This window comes from Podarcis liolepis, assembly GCF_965112155.1.
Source record: "Podarcis liolepis genome assembly, chromosome: 8".
NCBI classification, from domain to species: Eukaryota; Metazoa; Chordata; class Lepidosauria; order Squamata; family Lacertidae; genus Podarcis; species Podarcis liolepis.
In genome coordinates, this window is record NC_139560.1 from 14,735,954 (window position 1) to 14,750,781 (window position 14,828).

A 14,828-nucleotide genomic window follows, 5' to 3' on the forward strand; every position below is an offset into this window, starting at 1 on the left:
CACCTTGCCAACAAAGGTCCATATAGTTAAAGCTATAGTTTTCCCGGTAGTGATGTATGGAAGTGAGAGCTGGACCATAAAGAAGGCTGATCGCCGAAGAATTGATGCTTTTGAATTATGGTGCTGGAGGAGACTCTTGAGAGTCCCGTGGACTGCAAGAAGATCAAACCTATCCATTCTGAAGGAGATCAACCCTGAGTGCTCACTGGAAGGACAGATTGTGAAGCTGAGGCTCCAATACTTTGGCCACCTCATGAGAAGAGAAGACTCCCTGGAAAAGACCTTGATGTTGGGAAAGATGGAGGGCACAAGGAGAAGGGGACGACAGAGGACGAGATGGTTGGACAGTGTTCTCGAAGCTACCAGCATGAGTTTGACCAAACTGCGGGAGGCAGTGGAAGACAGGAGTGCCTGGTGTGCTCTGGTCCATGGGGTCACGAAGAGTCGGACACGACTAAACGACTAAACAACAACAAGTTGTAAAACTATTTCTGTACCCTCGTGTCATAAAAGGTCAGGGCATTGTACGAAACATCTTAAAAAAACCCACAGCAGAGTGGTTTGGCACTCATGCGCTGCTTGCAGCATGCTTCCTACAAACATCTGGTCAGCCGATGTGAACAGGATGCCGGAATAAATGGGCCACTGGTAAACAATACTATCCTAATGCTCTTCTCCCTATATTCCAGATTAGGGTGGACCACAGTTCACAACAGCCCGGCCATATCAAGGAAAGTCGAGGCTACCCCAAGAGAGCAGAGGAGGAGATGCAAAACACCCTCCAGATGGCAGCGAGGACTAAATCCAGAGTTTGGCTTTGCATGCAAGCCGGCTTCCTCCATCCGCACTTGACGTTTGAACTGCTGAAACACCAAAAACGGTGTGGGGTGTAAGTGCGGCGAGGGCGACACAGATGCTGTGCAATCGATGCTGCGCAAGCCGCGCCTCCGTTTGCCCGCGCGGCGTTCCAAGCGCCAGTGGACGAGGAATGCCTTCCCAAGCCGACCCGGAAGCTTGCACCTTGCGTACGGCTCTACTTCATTTGCAAGTCTATGAGTTGTCTCCGTAAGCCCGCCCCGTGACTCAGGCCTGTCTAGTTTGCGGCGCAGCGGCGTCCTCTGTGATCCGGAAATGGGTCCCTCTCTAGGAGCGTGGGCTTCCGGCGCGCTCGCTCGCCTCTCTTCCCAAGGCGGCATGGCGCTGCCTTTCGACTTCGAGGAGTCGGTCTTCGAGGGGCGCTGCCGGGAGGGGAAGGGACGAGGCTCCGCCTCTCCTTCCCTCGGCTACAGCCCCCGGTGCTGTGAGCCCGAGGTGAGGGAGAGAGAGAGCAAAGGCTGGGGGTGGGATGAGAGGAGGCCCCATAGACTCCTGGGAAGTGTAGTTTTTAGCCCCTCCCCCCACAGAGATACATTTCCCAGGATTCATTGGGGGAAGCTATAAATGGGCTTTAAATGGGTGTTGGTCCAACCACGCAGCTCCCAGGGCAGGTTTTGTCCATGCTTCTGCCTTCCCTGACCTGGTGTCCGCCACCTGCTTTGGACTGAAACTCCCAACAGACTGAAGCTGGTTGGAATTGTCATCCAAAACATCTGGAGATTGCAGCCTTTGTTCTGGCAAAATGTGGGGCAAGGCGGTTGGGGGGTGGTTTTTCCCCCATTTGGTGTTTTTCAGATTTTATTTTATTATTAATATTACATTATTATTGCTATTATTATTATTATTATTATTATTATTATTATTATTGCTATTATTATTATCATTATTGTAATTATTATTACTATGCTACCCATCTGACTGGTTGCCCCAGCCACTCTGGGCGGCTCCCAACAAAATATTAAAAACAAAGGGACTTCGAAGCCATCCATTACAACTTATTGCAGCCTAACAGGATGTCCCCTCTGGAATTTGTCACATGCACACACAAATTTGTAAACCTGCCTGTGGCTACCCAGAGCTTCATAGGCGCCGACTTCATGGGGCCTGAGGGGGCCCGAGCCCCCTCAGAAATTCGTTGCTCCCCCTCAATAATTTAAGAAAATTATTAGGCACCTTGCCAAAAACCGCGCAGGGGGCTCTGGCGCGTGCCTCCCAAAGTGACCGGGAGCTCCTGAGAAGGGGCGGGCAGGTCGGTCAGTCAGAGGAAGACCCCCAGCGGCGGGACTTTAGAAAGGAATGGAGCCGCGGAGCCGAGGAACGGCGTATTCGTCACCGGCGAGGGACCGGGGTGAGGGGAGAATGGAGGGGACGGGAGTTCCCGCCGCCGGAGTGGGGCTTTTTTTCTGGGTTCAGCTAAGGTGACGTTGGTAGGAGGGGGTGGCCGCCTCCCGGCGCGAAGCCTGGGGAGGGCAGGCCGGTTCTTGTATGCAAAAGCACCACTGCCATCCTGCCGCCAGTATGGACCCCGGTATGGGCCCCCCCAATATTTTTTATAAGTCGGCGCCCCTGCAGAGCTTAAGTATGTGATCTTTCACACATCCTTTCAAACATATGCATGTGGAAAGGATCCCAAACTTTTTGGGGGGGGGTACGAAGAGCGAGAGAGAGAATGAGAGAGAAAAAGACGACCTGAAATACAGGACAAAACTGTATCAATACAGGACATAGCATTTTACATTGAAATACGGGACAATGCTGTATTATACAGGACAGGTGGCAATCCTATCTGGAGAGGACCAGGTTGGGGAAGGCTGATTTATGAGGTAGAGGGGAATTCAGTATCACAGAATTGTAAAGGGACCCCCAAGAGTTATCTAGTCCAACCCCCTGCAATGCAGGAATTGTAGCCAAAGAATCCCCAAGAGATGACTCTGTTTAAAAATGAAGGAGAGTCTAACAGTCCATCAAACGGCTCTTACCTTCAGAAAGTTCTTGCAAAACATTCGACTCTTCCTAATTGTTTAAAGAGCCTTGTATGCCTGTTGTGGGGGGCGGGGGGAGTAAAATCAGAGTCTTGTAATTCTTTGCAGCAGGAATGGTGGAACCTGTGGCTCACCAGATTATTGCTGGCTGGAGTTGATGGGAATGAAGACCACAGTCTCCCAATCCCCACTTTGAAAATGTAGGCAGTTTATTCTTTTGGCATGAGTTTTCATAACTAAGAGCCTGCTTTGTCAGTCTGATGGATGGGTGTATCCAGCATGCAAGAGTCAAATGATATTTATGGAATCGATTGGTAACCCAAGCAACACAACTGATTTTTCTCCCCTTTTCCTCCCTTCAGTGGTTTTGTGAAGAAACAGACTGGGACGATGATGCCGAATGTGTCAACATTAAAAAATTCAGAGGAGATTTGGCATACAAGCAGCAAGAATTCAAGGTATTTTGGATACTATTATTTGAATGTGTATCTTTCAGGCACATGATAAAATATTACACGTGAGAGCATGCTTATATCATTTATCCCCATGACATTTTTTGAACGGACAAATACTGACTCAAATCAGAGGGTTCCCCTCACTGTTTTTTCTTTGATTTTTTTTTAAATTGTACATTTAAATTTTGCATCTTGCCCACTTTCCTTTTCATATTTTGGTGTTGTTGCAATTGGTCCCAGGAATTTGGTAGAGGGCAAGGTGACAGGGAGATGGCAGAATGCCAGCTGGGTGCTAGCCTGACGTAACAGCAACATCCTGTGCACATCAATGGGACTTGCACCTAGGTAAGGGCGTTTAGGACTGCACACTTTAGTATTTAAACAAGGAACCTCAGAGGCCAAATGCCACACTCCACACTTTTCTGTCTAACCCTCAAGTCTTAATGGCCCTTAAAAAATGTCTGCCCCCCGCCCCCTAGTGATCTTACCTGGCTGGAACGCTTCCTGAGAGCCAGTGTGGTGTAGTGGTTAAGAGCGGTGGACTCGTAATCTGGGGAACTGGGTTCGCTTCCCCGCGCCTCCACATGCAGCTGCTGGGTGACCTTGGGCCAGTCACACTTCTCTGAAGTCTCTCAGCCTCACTCACCTCACAGAGTGTTTGTTGTCGGGGAGGAAGGGAAAGGAGACTGTTAGCCACTTTGAGAGTCCTTCGGGTAGTGATAAAGCGGGATATCAAATCCAAACTCTTCTTCTTCTTCTTCCTTGAACTGTGACGACACCTCTTGTTTGTCTTGATGGAAGGCGGGAAAGTGGTGTGCGTCTGGCCACATCCACCGCTGCCATGTGGCCCCCAGAAGGTTACCTAGAATTGAATGTGGCTCTCAGGCTGAACAGAAAAGGTTCTCCGTCCCGCTTTTCAGCATTAATATTATTTCTTACCCTAGAACTTGGGCCTTGATCTTGCTTTATGCCTAATGCTTGCGCACAGATCTCAGGCCACCCAGTCTTTCTGAGTCACACTAAGTTCAAGCTCGGTATTTGCAAAATCTCGTTTCAGAAGGCTCTGTGCGAATATTCCGGCTGCCTTGCGCTGCTGCCTCCCAGCAACGCTGCCATGCGGAGAGATGTGCAGGAGAGCCAGGCTCGTTGCTTTGCTCACCTGGGGAGACACAAGGAAGCCTTGGAGATCGCAGAAACGCTGGTTGGTAGTTTCCCCATCCCCCCCCTTTTTTTAATTGTTGCACATAACACCAGTCTTGAAAGACCTACACTGGCTCCCAGTACGTTTCCGAGCACAATTCAAAGTGTTGGTGCTGACCTTTAAAGCCCTAAACGGCCTCAGTCCAGTATATCTGAAGGAGCGTCTCCACCCCCATTGTTCTGCCCGCACACTGAGATCCAGTGCCAAGGGCCTTCTGGCGGTTCCCTCGCTGCGAGAAGCCAAGTTACAGGGAACCAGGCAGAGGGCCTTCTCGGTAGTGGCGCCCTCCCTGTGGAACGCCCTCCCACCAGATGTCAAAGAGAACAACAACTACTAGACTTTTAGAAGACATCTGAAGGCAGGGAAGCTTTTAATGTTTGATGGATTACTGTATTTTAATATTTTGTTGAAAGCCACCCAGAGTGGCTGGGGAAACCCAGCCAGATGGGCAGGGTATGAATTATTATATATTCTATTCCATCTTTCCTCCAATGAGCTCAAGGCGGTCTACCTTGTTATCCTTCTCCCTGCTTTCATCATCACAGCGACCCTGTGAGGTAGGTTAGGCTGCGAGGGAGACTGAGGCTACACACAATATATTTAAAGCTCATGACTTCCCTGAAAGAATTGTGGGAAGTGTAGCTTGGAGGTTGTAGCTCTCTGAGGGGTAAACTACACTTCCTGGTATTCTTTGGGGGTAGTAATCTGCTTCAGATTTATGGCATGTACTCATTAGGGGAGTGCCAGTTCAATGAAGACATCGGCCCAGTGTGTGAAAAAGGCAAAATCCTTGTTGTGGGATCATTAGGAAAGGAACTGAAAATATGATTATTGATATCGTAATGCCATTATACAAATCTGTGGTGTGACAGCATTTGGAATACTGTGAGCAGTGCTGGTCATCTTACCTCAAAAAGGAGCGACTCCACTGCGAGGAAAGGTTGCAACATTTGGAACTTTTTAGTCTAGAGAAAAGGTGAGGAAGATAGACATTTATGCATAGCATGCAGAAAAGTGGATAGATAACAGCTTTTCTCCCTCTCTCATAACACCACAACTTGTGGATGCCCAATGAAGCTGAATATTGGAAGGTGCAGGGCAAGCTGAAGAAAGTACTTCTTCATGCAGGGCATAATTAAACTCTGGAACTCACTCCCACAAGAGGCAGTTGTCAGGTGTTCAGCCTGCACGCGAGTAGGACCCTAGCAGAGGCACATGCCTGACTGGCATGTTCTCTCCCTCATGGTTGATCGGGAGCTTCAAAAGCTTTCTTCAGCCCGAACATCACAGCGACTGATGCCAACCGACACCAGCACACTTAGGGATCTGCAGAGTTTGCGCATCATGCGTAACAGACCCCAGCAACTCAGCATTTTGGCTAATCTACTTTATTTACATATAAACCCACACGGAGCACTGCAACATGGCTCCCTCTCTCTCTAGCATCAGACAGCAAAGAGAAAAAGAACAAAGGACAATAGTCCCACTTCACGGAACACAGTAACACAAACATCCTTCGTCACTTCCCACTCTGTAGAGTCAAAACATACACCGTCATGTGAAAGACAAAAATCCCATGACTGCAGTCATGGAGCAGGAATTCTAACAGTTATGGCCACTAACCTGGGTGGCTTTAAAAAAGAGGATTGGACACATTCACGGAGGTAAAAGCTATCAGTGGTTATTAGCCATGATGACTGTGTTCTTGCCTCCACAGTTGGAGGCAGCATTGCTGCTGAAACCACAGGAGGGGGAGAGTGAGGGGCAAGGCCTCCTTCCATCTGCCTTGCCCCACCCTCCAGTCTCTGCTTCTCAATTTGTATTGTAATATTTTATGCACCGTGGCTTGCCGTTGTTTTATTGATTGTCGTTTAGAAATTATTTATTGTAATTGTTAAGAGTAGATTTCTGTTTAATTTTTATATGCTGATATTTAATATTATTCTATATTATTCTAATGATTGTTGAATGGGCTGTAACACTCATGCAAGCCAGTAGTTCGTTAGTTTGTAGAAATAAGAGGAATTATGCTTCACAGCTAGCTTCCGCGTTATTTATACTCTACGTGAGTCTGGTGCTCACAATGCACATTTGTGGGTCCAGTGCACTGGGACCTGTTTTCCAGAATTGGAAGGCCTCTGAAAGTTCTCTAGTCACCTAGCCCAGTCGGGGCAGAACCATTTATTGAGCCCAGTCGCTGACATTGGTTGAAAGGCGTACTGACAGGTTGCTTATTTTAAAGCTATGTCTTATCACATTTTTGTATTGCATGAGATTGTTATAAGGTGTACATTCTTTGTTTCTTTAGCTTGTAAACCGCCTTGGGTATTGTAAGATAGAAAGACGGTATACAGATTAAAAGTGGTGATGATGATGATGATGATGAGTTCTCTTGGGCTCGAATCCTGCTTGCTGGTTTCCCACCGGCATCTGCTTGACCACTGTGAGAGCAGGATACTGGACTGGGTGGGTCACTGGCCTGATCCTGCCGGCTCTTAAGTTCCTATAGACCGAGGCCCCTTACTGAGTTTCATGACTGTCACTTAGTTTGCAGAAGAATGCCATTATCCCCCACCCATTGTTTCTCCAGAAGTGTTTCCACTGGTGCTATGCCGTATATGTTTGCGGACATGTAGAGGAAACCACATGCTCCATGTGCCTAACACATGGGGCATAGCACCTGTCCTCTGGAACAGTTTTAAGCTGGTTTAGCTGGTTTCTAAGGCCACATCGGGACGCGGGTGGCGCTGTGGGTTAAAACGCAGAGCCTAGGACTTGCCGATCAGAAGGCCGGCGGTTCAAATCCCCGCGACAGGGTGAGCTCCCACTCCTCGGTCCCTGCTCCTGCCAACCTAGCAGTTCAAAAGATAAATAGTTACCGCTCCGGTGGGAAGGTAAATGGCGTTTCCGTGCACTGCTCTGGTTCGTCAGAAGCGTCTTAGTCATGCTGGCCACATGATCCAGAAGCTGTATGCCGGCTCCCTTGGCCAATAAAGCGAGATGAGCGCTGCAACCCCAGAGTCGGTCACGACTGGACCTAATGGTCAGGGGTCCCTTTACCTTTACCTTTAAGGCCACATCTGTATGTAACAGTAGGCTGTGTGCTGGTATCTCTACTTTGATCAATCCCACTTCGCTCTCCCCTGGCGGAGATGGGTAAACAAGCCTGAAAAGGGATAGCTGAGCATCAGTGCCCAAAGCTTGGGTTGTGGTTCGTTTCTCCCTAACAAATCACAATTGGTAAGCCAACTACAAACCATTGTTTCAGGCTGGTTCGCAGGTATGGTTTGTTCAGGCAAAGAAAAGTCAAAATCTTGCCTTTGCTGGGTTTGGACATAACCCTAAGGTCTCCACTTTCCATGCTTCTGCCAGGCAACAAGTGAAATAGGAGGCACTGTGAGCTAATAGCTTGTTCAGGCAGTAATTTTGGCTTTTCGTTATGTGCTATCATGGCCATGGTATTGCTTCTATTGCTTCTTCTTGCCCTGTTAAATTTGGATAATATTTTTAAGCCGTCTGAGTGCGTACTTCTTTATTCAAGAAAATGTGTCCCCCCACCTTTCCAGATTCTAATAAAAAAAGTCAATACTGCATCCTTTTAATCCTCGAATTTCTTTTCTTTCTTGCCAGAGACTAGGAGCAACAAACACTGACCACATAACAACAGTACTAGGGCTGCAGCTGGCCATTTACCAGACTCTGGAGCGTGTCGAGGAAATAATTGGGTGCTTACAGCCGCTGATTTTGTTGCACCCCTTTCACCCAGGGAACTGGAAGCTGCTTGCTGAAGCTTATGCGAAACTCTTGGAGTTTCCAGCCCCATTGTCTCTGTCGGAGGATCGCTTGACTGCAGGCAACTGTCTCAAAGCTTCGGCAGAGGAATGCAGATCCCAGTGCTGCAAAAAAGACAGCTCGAGGAAGGGTTCCTCTTTGCAGTTTTCTCCCTGGACAAACAACAGCTTTGGATCTTGTGAGGAACGCCAAACAGAAAAGGGGCATTTTGGTGCCTTGGGAAGGACGAAGGCACCTTTTCATGCGACCAAGGCGGCTGTACCTGATTCCTCGGGACAAGAAGGGTCTAAAGATCTTTGGATATATGCATGTGCTTCCTTCATCAGAGCAAGGTAATGTGCAACACTGTCTATAAAATTATCACTGCGTGTGTACAAAATATTCCATACAGTTCTCCTCTTTTTTTTAAAAAAAATGAAATTAGACAATTTCAACGTAGCAAATTATCAATCCAAATAATCAGTTACATTATTTCCCCCCCCCTCCCTCTCCGCCCCACCCAGGACTTCCCTCAGCTCCCCTCTCTGGTTTCTTTGCACATATTCTCTGCATGTTATAAGTAAGTTCTTTGTTGTTGTTTTTTGGCAGGTCTTGTCTTACAATCCCTAATAGAAATATTTCTGGTTTTTTTTTACAAAAGTCATTTTAAACATTTTTTCCAGCTTGTTATGTATCATTTCCCAAAAATTGTTAACGTCTCTACATTCCCATCACATATGATAAAAAGTACCTTCTTTTTCTTTACATTTCCAACATGTGTTTGACCCGGTTTTGTACATTTTTGCTATTTGTACTGGTGTAGTATACCATCTGTACATCATTTTCATGTAATTTTCTTTCAAAAAAGAACATTCTGTAAATTTCAGACCTACCTTCCACAGTTTTTCCCAGTCCTCAAATTGTATATTATGTCCTATATCTTGTGCCCATTTGATCATGACTGATTTGACCTCCTCGTCTTTTGTTTCCCATTCTAGCAGAATACATACAGTTCTCCTCTTGACATATATTTATTAATAATATTTATATCCCACCTTCCCAACAGAAGATTGCTCAGGGTGGCTCACAATAAAAGGAAAACACATCAGACTAGAAACTAAAACCTATTAAAATACACACTGGAAATCACACACCCTAGAAACAAGCTATGCTTGAAACCAAGAGGGGCACTACAATCAGCTGAAAGGTTTCTAAAGGTTACCTACTTTTTAAAAAAGTTGATGTTGAGTGAAGCCATCTCTTGACTTCTTCTGCGACAGACACAAGGTTTACGTGATTAGTTAAAAAAAATAAAATCAAAGCCTCAACTGGCTCAAAATCATGTAGTATTAGCAAGAGCACCTTATGATACTGGGATACATATGACCCTGGCTGATAAATTTTGGTCCAGGTTTCTACATTGTTCACAGGAGAAATCATCCATATTGCTATCTTAGGGGTGAAAGAGACATGACCCTGGAAATCTTTTATCTTTCTTTTATGGTTTTGATATTGTGTTAAACCGTGTTTGGGTGTTACATTTCAACCTTTTCTTTAACACTCTTTTCAACTTGGACATTTGTAAAGAAATAGCTCCGCTGCGAAACACTCAAACTTCCCATATTGGGAACTCATCCTGTGAAATCTTTAAATTCAACAACGTCGTCGTGTATTCATTTTGGCTGCCAAAACTCTTACGACTCCGCTGTGTTCACTCAGCTTTCGTTTTCCTTTTCCTCCAGGCTCTTGCTGCAGCTCATGCAGTCGAATCAGTCTTCCTTTGCGTTAGAGCGTAACTTGAAGGCTCAGCAGGAAATTGAAGACAAAATCACATCCTTCGGCGTGAAAGGCGACGCCTTGTTTTTGATGACTGAGGTGAGTGGAAGTTCTGTGCCAGGTTAGGCAACCTGTGGCCCTCCAACTATGGCTAGACTGCAGCCTCTACAACCCCCGATCGTTGGCCATGGTAGCTGGAACGGATAGGACTTCAAGATCTAACAAGATCTGGAGAGCCACAGGTTCCCCACCCCTGCCAGAAAATGTCAGAAGCCACTCTGAATGTATAGAATAATAGTAATAATAATTTATTATTTATTACCCACCCATCTGGCTGGGTTTCCCCTTTTCAGCCTGAGGGCCACATTTCCTTCTGAATACCAGTTGCTGGAAACCACAGGGCGCTCTTGTGTTCAGGTCCTGCTTGCAGGTTTCTGATGGACACCTAGTTGTCCACTGTGAAGACAAGATGCTAGACTAGATGGACCATTGGCCTGATGTAGCAGGTTCTTCTTACATGCTAATGTACCCCGCCTTTCCCCCCCTTCCCTGCAGGTCATGGGAGAGGACCTTGTCCCAGAAAAGCTCAAGGAGGATGCTCAGGGAGAGGTGAAATGCTTAGGTGCTTCAACCTTGGCATCCATGATGACTGTGACTGCCGTGGAATTTGAAAGGAAGTGGTTTCAGAAGCTCAGAGACCAGTTGCCACACTTGGACTGTCACACATAGCGCAGCGTGCCTGCACAGAGACTCTTGGATGCATTTTTGGTTTTTCCTGGTTATCAAGATGATTTGTATGTAGGTGCCTAGAGCAGGGGTCTGCAACCCGCGGCTCCGGAGCCGCATGTGGCTCTTTTACACCTTTCCCACGGCTCCGGGGCGGATACTAGCGAGGGGAGGAGGTGCATTGTGCGCCCCGACACTCCCCACTGTGGCGGGCGCTGTACTGGCTGTGACATCGCATGGGGGCGGTGCGTGCGTTAGTCACGCACCGTCCCGACGTCACCTTCCCGCCCGCTGTCAGATCGCGGCTCCGGAGATATATTTGTTTTAAATGTTGCAATGGTTTTGCAGCTCCCAGTTTTTTTTTCTTCGGAAACGGGTCCAAGTGGCTCTTTTTGTCTTAAAGGTTGCAGACCCCTGGCCTAGAGGATTGTGCTGGCCAGAGAAGAATTCCACTTCTGAAACTGATTCCATCTGTCTGAGCCTGGGATGGTTGCCCTCTTCAGTGTTACATGAGAGTGGCTTGGCCAGCATGGGGAAGGTTATGAACTTGTTTTTGGCAAGGCGATTGATGAATGGCATGTCAGGAGTTCAGCCTACACTTGCCCGACTGGCATGTTCTCTCCCTCCTGGTCTTTCGTTTGGGAGCTTCATAAGCTTTCTTCAGCCCGAACACCACAGTGAGTGATGCCAACAGACATCAGCACGCTTAGGGATCCGCAGAGTTTGCACAACTTGCGTGACAGACCTCAGCAACTCAGCATTTTGGCTAATCTACTTTATTTACATATAAACACACACAGAGCACTGCAACATGGCTCCCTCTCTCTCTAGCATTTAGACAGCAAAGAGAGAAAAGAACAAAGGACAATAGTCCCACTTCATGGAACACAGTGACACAAACATCCTGTCTCCGTCACTTCCCACTTTGTGGAGTCAAAACATACACCGTCATGTGATAGACAACAATCCCATGACTGCAATCATGGAGCAGGAATTCTAACATAGCAAGCCATTTCCCATGCTGCTGGTTCATGACCCATTCACTTTTGTGTCTCCCAGTGCATGGATCTGCTTCGTGAAACGATAGCAGAGCAGCACGGGCCTCAAATAAGGTTTGACAAACTTCCCTGTCCATTTGCAAAAGGGATGTCCATGTGGGAAAGTAACCCTGGGGGATCTTGAACAGGGGCATGTCTCCCATTTGTCTCTTGCATGTGCTACGATCCTCTTCTTAGAGGTTGGTTCTCTGTAAGTATAACTTCTTGTGAGCAGCTTCATGTCATTCCCCAGATCAGAGCAGGGGAAAAACAACATCTACCGTATTGGCCTGAATATAAGCCTCACTTTCTCCCCAAATTCTGATCATGAAAAATTAAGGTGCGGTTTATATTTGCAACCTTATGGTAAGTAGCCAAGAGCACAGCAAAGTGGTGCCCTCCCCATGCGTAGTCCCCTGTCCTCTCCCCCAAGGCTGGGAAGGGAGAGAGCAAGGAAAGCGAGTGGCTTATATTCTGTCAATTTATCTCTCCCCAATTTTAAAGGTGCGGCTTATATTCAGGTGCAGCTTATATTTGGGCCAATACGGTATTATGCTTCCCACCTCAGAATAGTCCATATTCCAGATAGTTAATAGTTCAGTCCCTCCTATTTTCCAGCTAAACAGTCAGGTAACAGGTGACGGGGAGATCTAGTTACCTTGACATTCTACATCACAACTTTTCATATATTAGGCATCGGGCAAAAACGTTCCTCTTTAACCAGGCTTTTGGCTGATTGACATCTAATGCCCTTTTAAATGTGTTGTGCAAAAGGGGATTATTGGGTTGTTTTTGTTTTTGTTTTTATTATGTATTTTGTGTTTTTATATTGTGATTTTATGTCGTAACCACCCTGGGATCTACAGGTATAGGGGTGGTATACAAATTTAATAAATAATACTAATAAAATAATAGGGGCGGCTCACTTTTTTTCCAGGGTAGATGCGGGGCCATGTGCCAACATGGGTGTAGCTGAAGTGTAAAAATAGGCGGGTTGAGGGCTGCGGCTCAAAAGGCAGCCTTCCAAAATGTTTCCCTATCAGCTAGTGGACACTGTTTTTAATGATTTTCTATTGTTATTACATAAATGCAGAGGGAAGTGTGGGGCAGCTGGGGCTTGTCAACCTGGAAAAGGAGCCCATTTAGGAGAAAGAAAATTCTGATCCTAAACCTCCGCTGCCTTTGTGGGATATCTTTGGAGAAGAAACAGCTAAGAATTAAACCCTACACAAATCCAGAGTGGAGTCTCTTTAAGATCAGGGGTCAGCAAGGTTTATCTTGCCTGAGCCGGATCGGTCCTGCAGAGATCCCTCCATGGGCCGGATTGTGTGTGCTCCTGCGATTTCTGGCGTCTGTGCATGCGCAGACACGATTTCTGGCATCTGCGTCTACGGAGACGTGATTTCCGGTGTCGCGGAAGCAAGTCGCTGCGCTGCGCCGGTTTAGCACAGCGCATGAGCGGGCGGCTCAGTTTGGGGGCGGCTTGTGGGCCAGTCAAACAACCTCCCATGGCCCTTAAGTTGCTGACCCCTGCTTAAGATGGTTGGATGGCACTGTGTATGCCTTCCAGCTCCTGCAGCCAAGCTGGTGCCAGACATCTTTGGACCACATGAGCAAGAAGGAGAGGGGGGGTCTTGTCGTCTGGGCAGCCCAGGACCTCTATACACACACATGCCCAGACTTGCGCCCCAGGAGGTCACTTCAGTGCTGCTAATACAGCAGTTTGACCTCACCCCCGGAGGTGCACTCCATTGTCTCTCAAGACAGACAGCTGCCGACAACATATATAGGGTGGAATTCAATGCACCGCTATGCCGAAGGCTCCATCTGAGCAAAAAAATTCCAGCTTGCTGGGCGGAAATGTTTCCGGCAAGGTTTTTTAATTTCGCATATGCTGAAACACGAAGTACAAATGAAGAGCAGATATACATGAAAGCAATATACATGTGGAAGATGCCGTGGATATGTAGCCTCAGCGACCCAAAAGGATACGGCACCAGGGATTGCAGATTTTTTAAAGGTAAAGGGACCCCCTGACCATTAGGTCCAGTCGTGACCGACTCAGGTTGCGGCGCTCATCTTGCTTTATTGGCTGAGGAAGCCGGCGTTTGTCCGCAGGCAGCTTCCGGGTCATGTGGCCAGCATGACTAAGCCGCTTCTGGCGAACCAGAGCAGCGCACGGAAACACTGTTTACCTTCCCGCTGTAGCGGTACCTATTTAGCTACTTGCTCTTGGTGTGCTTTTGAACTGCTAGGTTGGCAGGAGCAGGGACCAAGCAATGGGAGCTCACCCCGTTGCGGGGCTTCGAACCGCCGACCTTCTGATCGGCAAGTCCTAGGCTCTGTGGTTTAACCCACAGCGGCAGGTATTTTAGTGGGTAAAAAAAGATCCTGCGAGTGGGTGTTGTGCCTAAATTAGCATCACTTAGAAATGCAACAAGGTTCTCTCCGCTTCCCCTCCCCAATGTTTTTCTCTAGCCCCCAGAATAGATGAATACATAGGGGCAGAAAATGCACCGACTTCAGCCTAGGTTTTGTGTAAACAAGTCTTAATCCTGCAACCCTAAGCGTATTTACCCAGGTGTAGGATTTCTGAATAAAAAGGCATAGGATTGCATTTACAGTGATCTGGCTTGGTTCACACAGATGTCTAAAGAGGTGCTGAAATGTTTCTCTGGGGGTGGCTGGGGCCTTTACAAAGCTAACACGTTCAGGAGAGGACTAGGTTTAGAACTCCTCCCTGGCAACTGGTTTATAAAGACGGATTTCTTAAAAAAATATGAAACTGAGGAGCATTCGTTCATTTGATTCTCTCATCGTTGATCTGAAGTGGTGCAGTCCGTGAGCAGTTCTAAGATTTCATGTGTTCTCTGTGATTTGCATGCAGTGTTAGTCCTACTCAGAGTAGACCCATTGAAAGTGATGGGCACAACAAACTTGGATCCGTTAATTTTAAATAGCTCCGCTCTGAGTATAACTTAGTTGGATACAAACTTTAGACTTC

The 14,828-nt window shown here is 47.2% G+C and overlaps 1 protein-coding gene across 2 annotated transcripts; it reads left to right on the forward strand.

The window, feature by feature from the left end:
* The first annotated feature begins 1,125 nt into the window (after window positions 1-1,125).
* Window positions 1,126-12,733, forward strand: LOC310713101 (uncharacterized protein C8orf76-like). 2 transcript variants are annotated; one of them, XM_083516886.1, is made up of 6 exons: window positions 1,126-1,311; window positions 3,221-3,316; window positions 4,371-4,514; window positions 8,145-8,638; window positions 10,028-10,160; window positions 10,617-12,733. In XM_083516886.1, the coding sequence occupies exons 1-6, from the start codon at window positions 1,132-1,134 to the stop codon at window positions 10,788-10,790; spliced, it is 1,221 nt and encodes a 406-aa protein (XP_083373012.1). In that variant the 5' UTR covers window positions 1,126-1,131; the 3' UTR covers window positions 10,791-12,733. The 2 variants fall into 2 exon arrangements, with proteins under 2 accessions (XP_083373012.1, XP_083373013.1); XM_083516887.1 differs by lacking the exon at window positions 4,371-4,514 and having other exon boundaries at window positions 1,133-1,311.
* The last annotated feature ends 2,095 nt before the right edge of the window (window positions 12,734-14,828 follow it).

What these genes read in the sequence shown, in the direction of transcription:
- LOC310713101 (XM_083516886.1), top strand. Translation starts at nt 1,132, where the DNA reads ATGGGTCCCTCTCTAGGAGCGTGGGCTTCCGGCGCGCTCGCTCGCCTC. An exon ending in GCTTCCTTCATCAGAGCAAG is followed by an intron (nt 8,639 to 10,027) that starts GTAATGTGCAAC and finishes CTTTTCCTCCAG; the next exon opens with GCTCTTGCTGCAGCTCATGC. An exon ending in CCTTGTTTTTGATGACTGAG is followed by an intron (nt 10,161 to 10,616) that starts GTGAGTGGAAGT and finishes CCTTCCCTGCAG; the next exon opens with GTCATGGGAGAGGACCTTGT.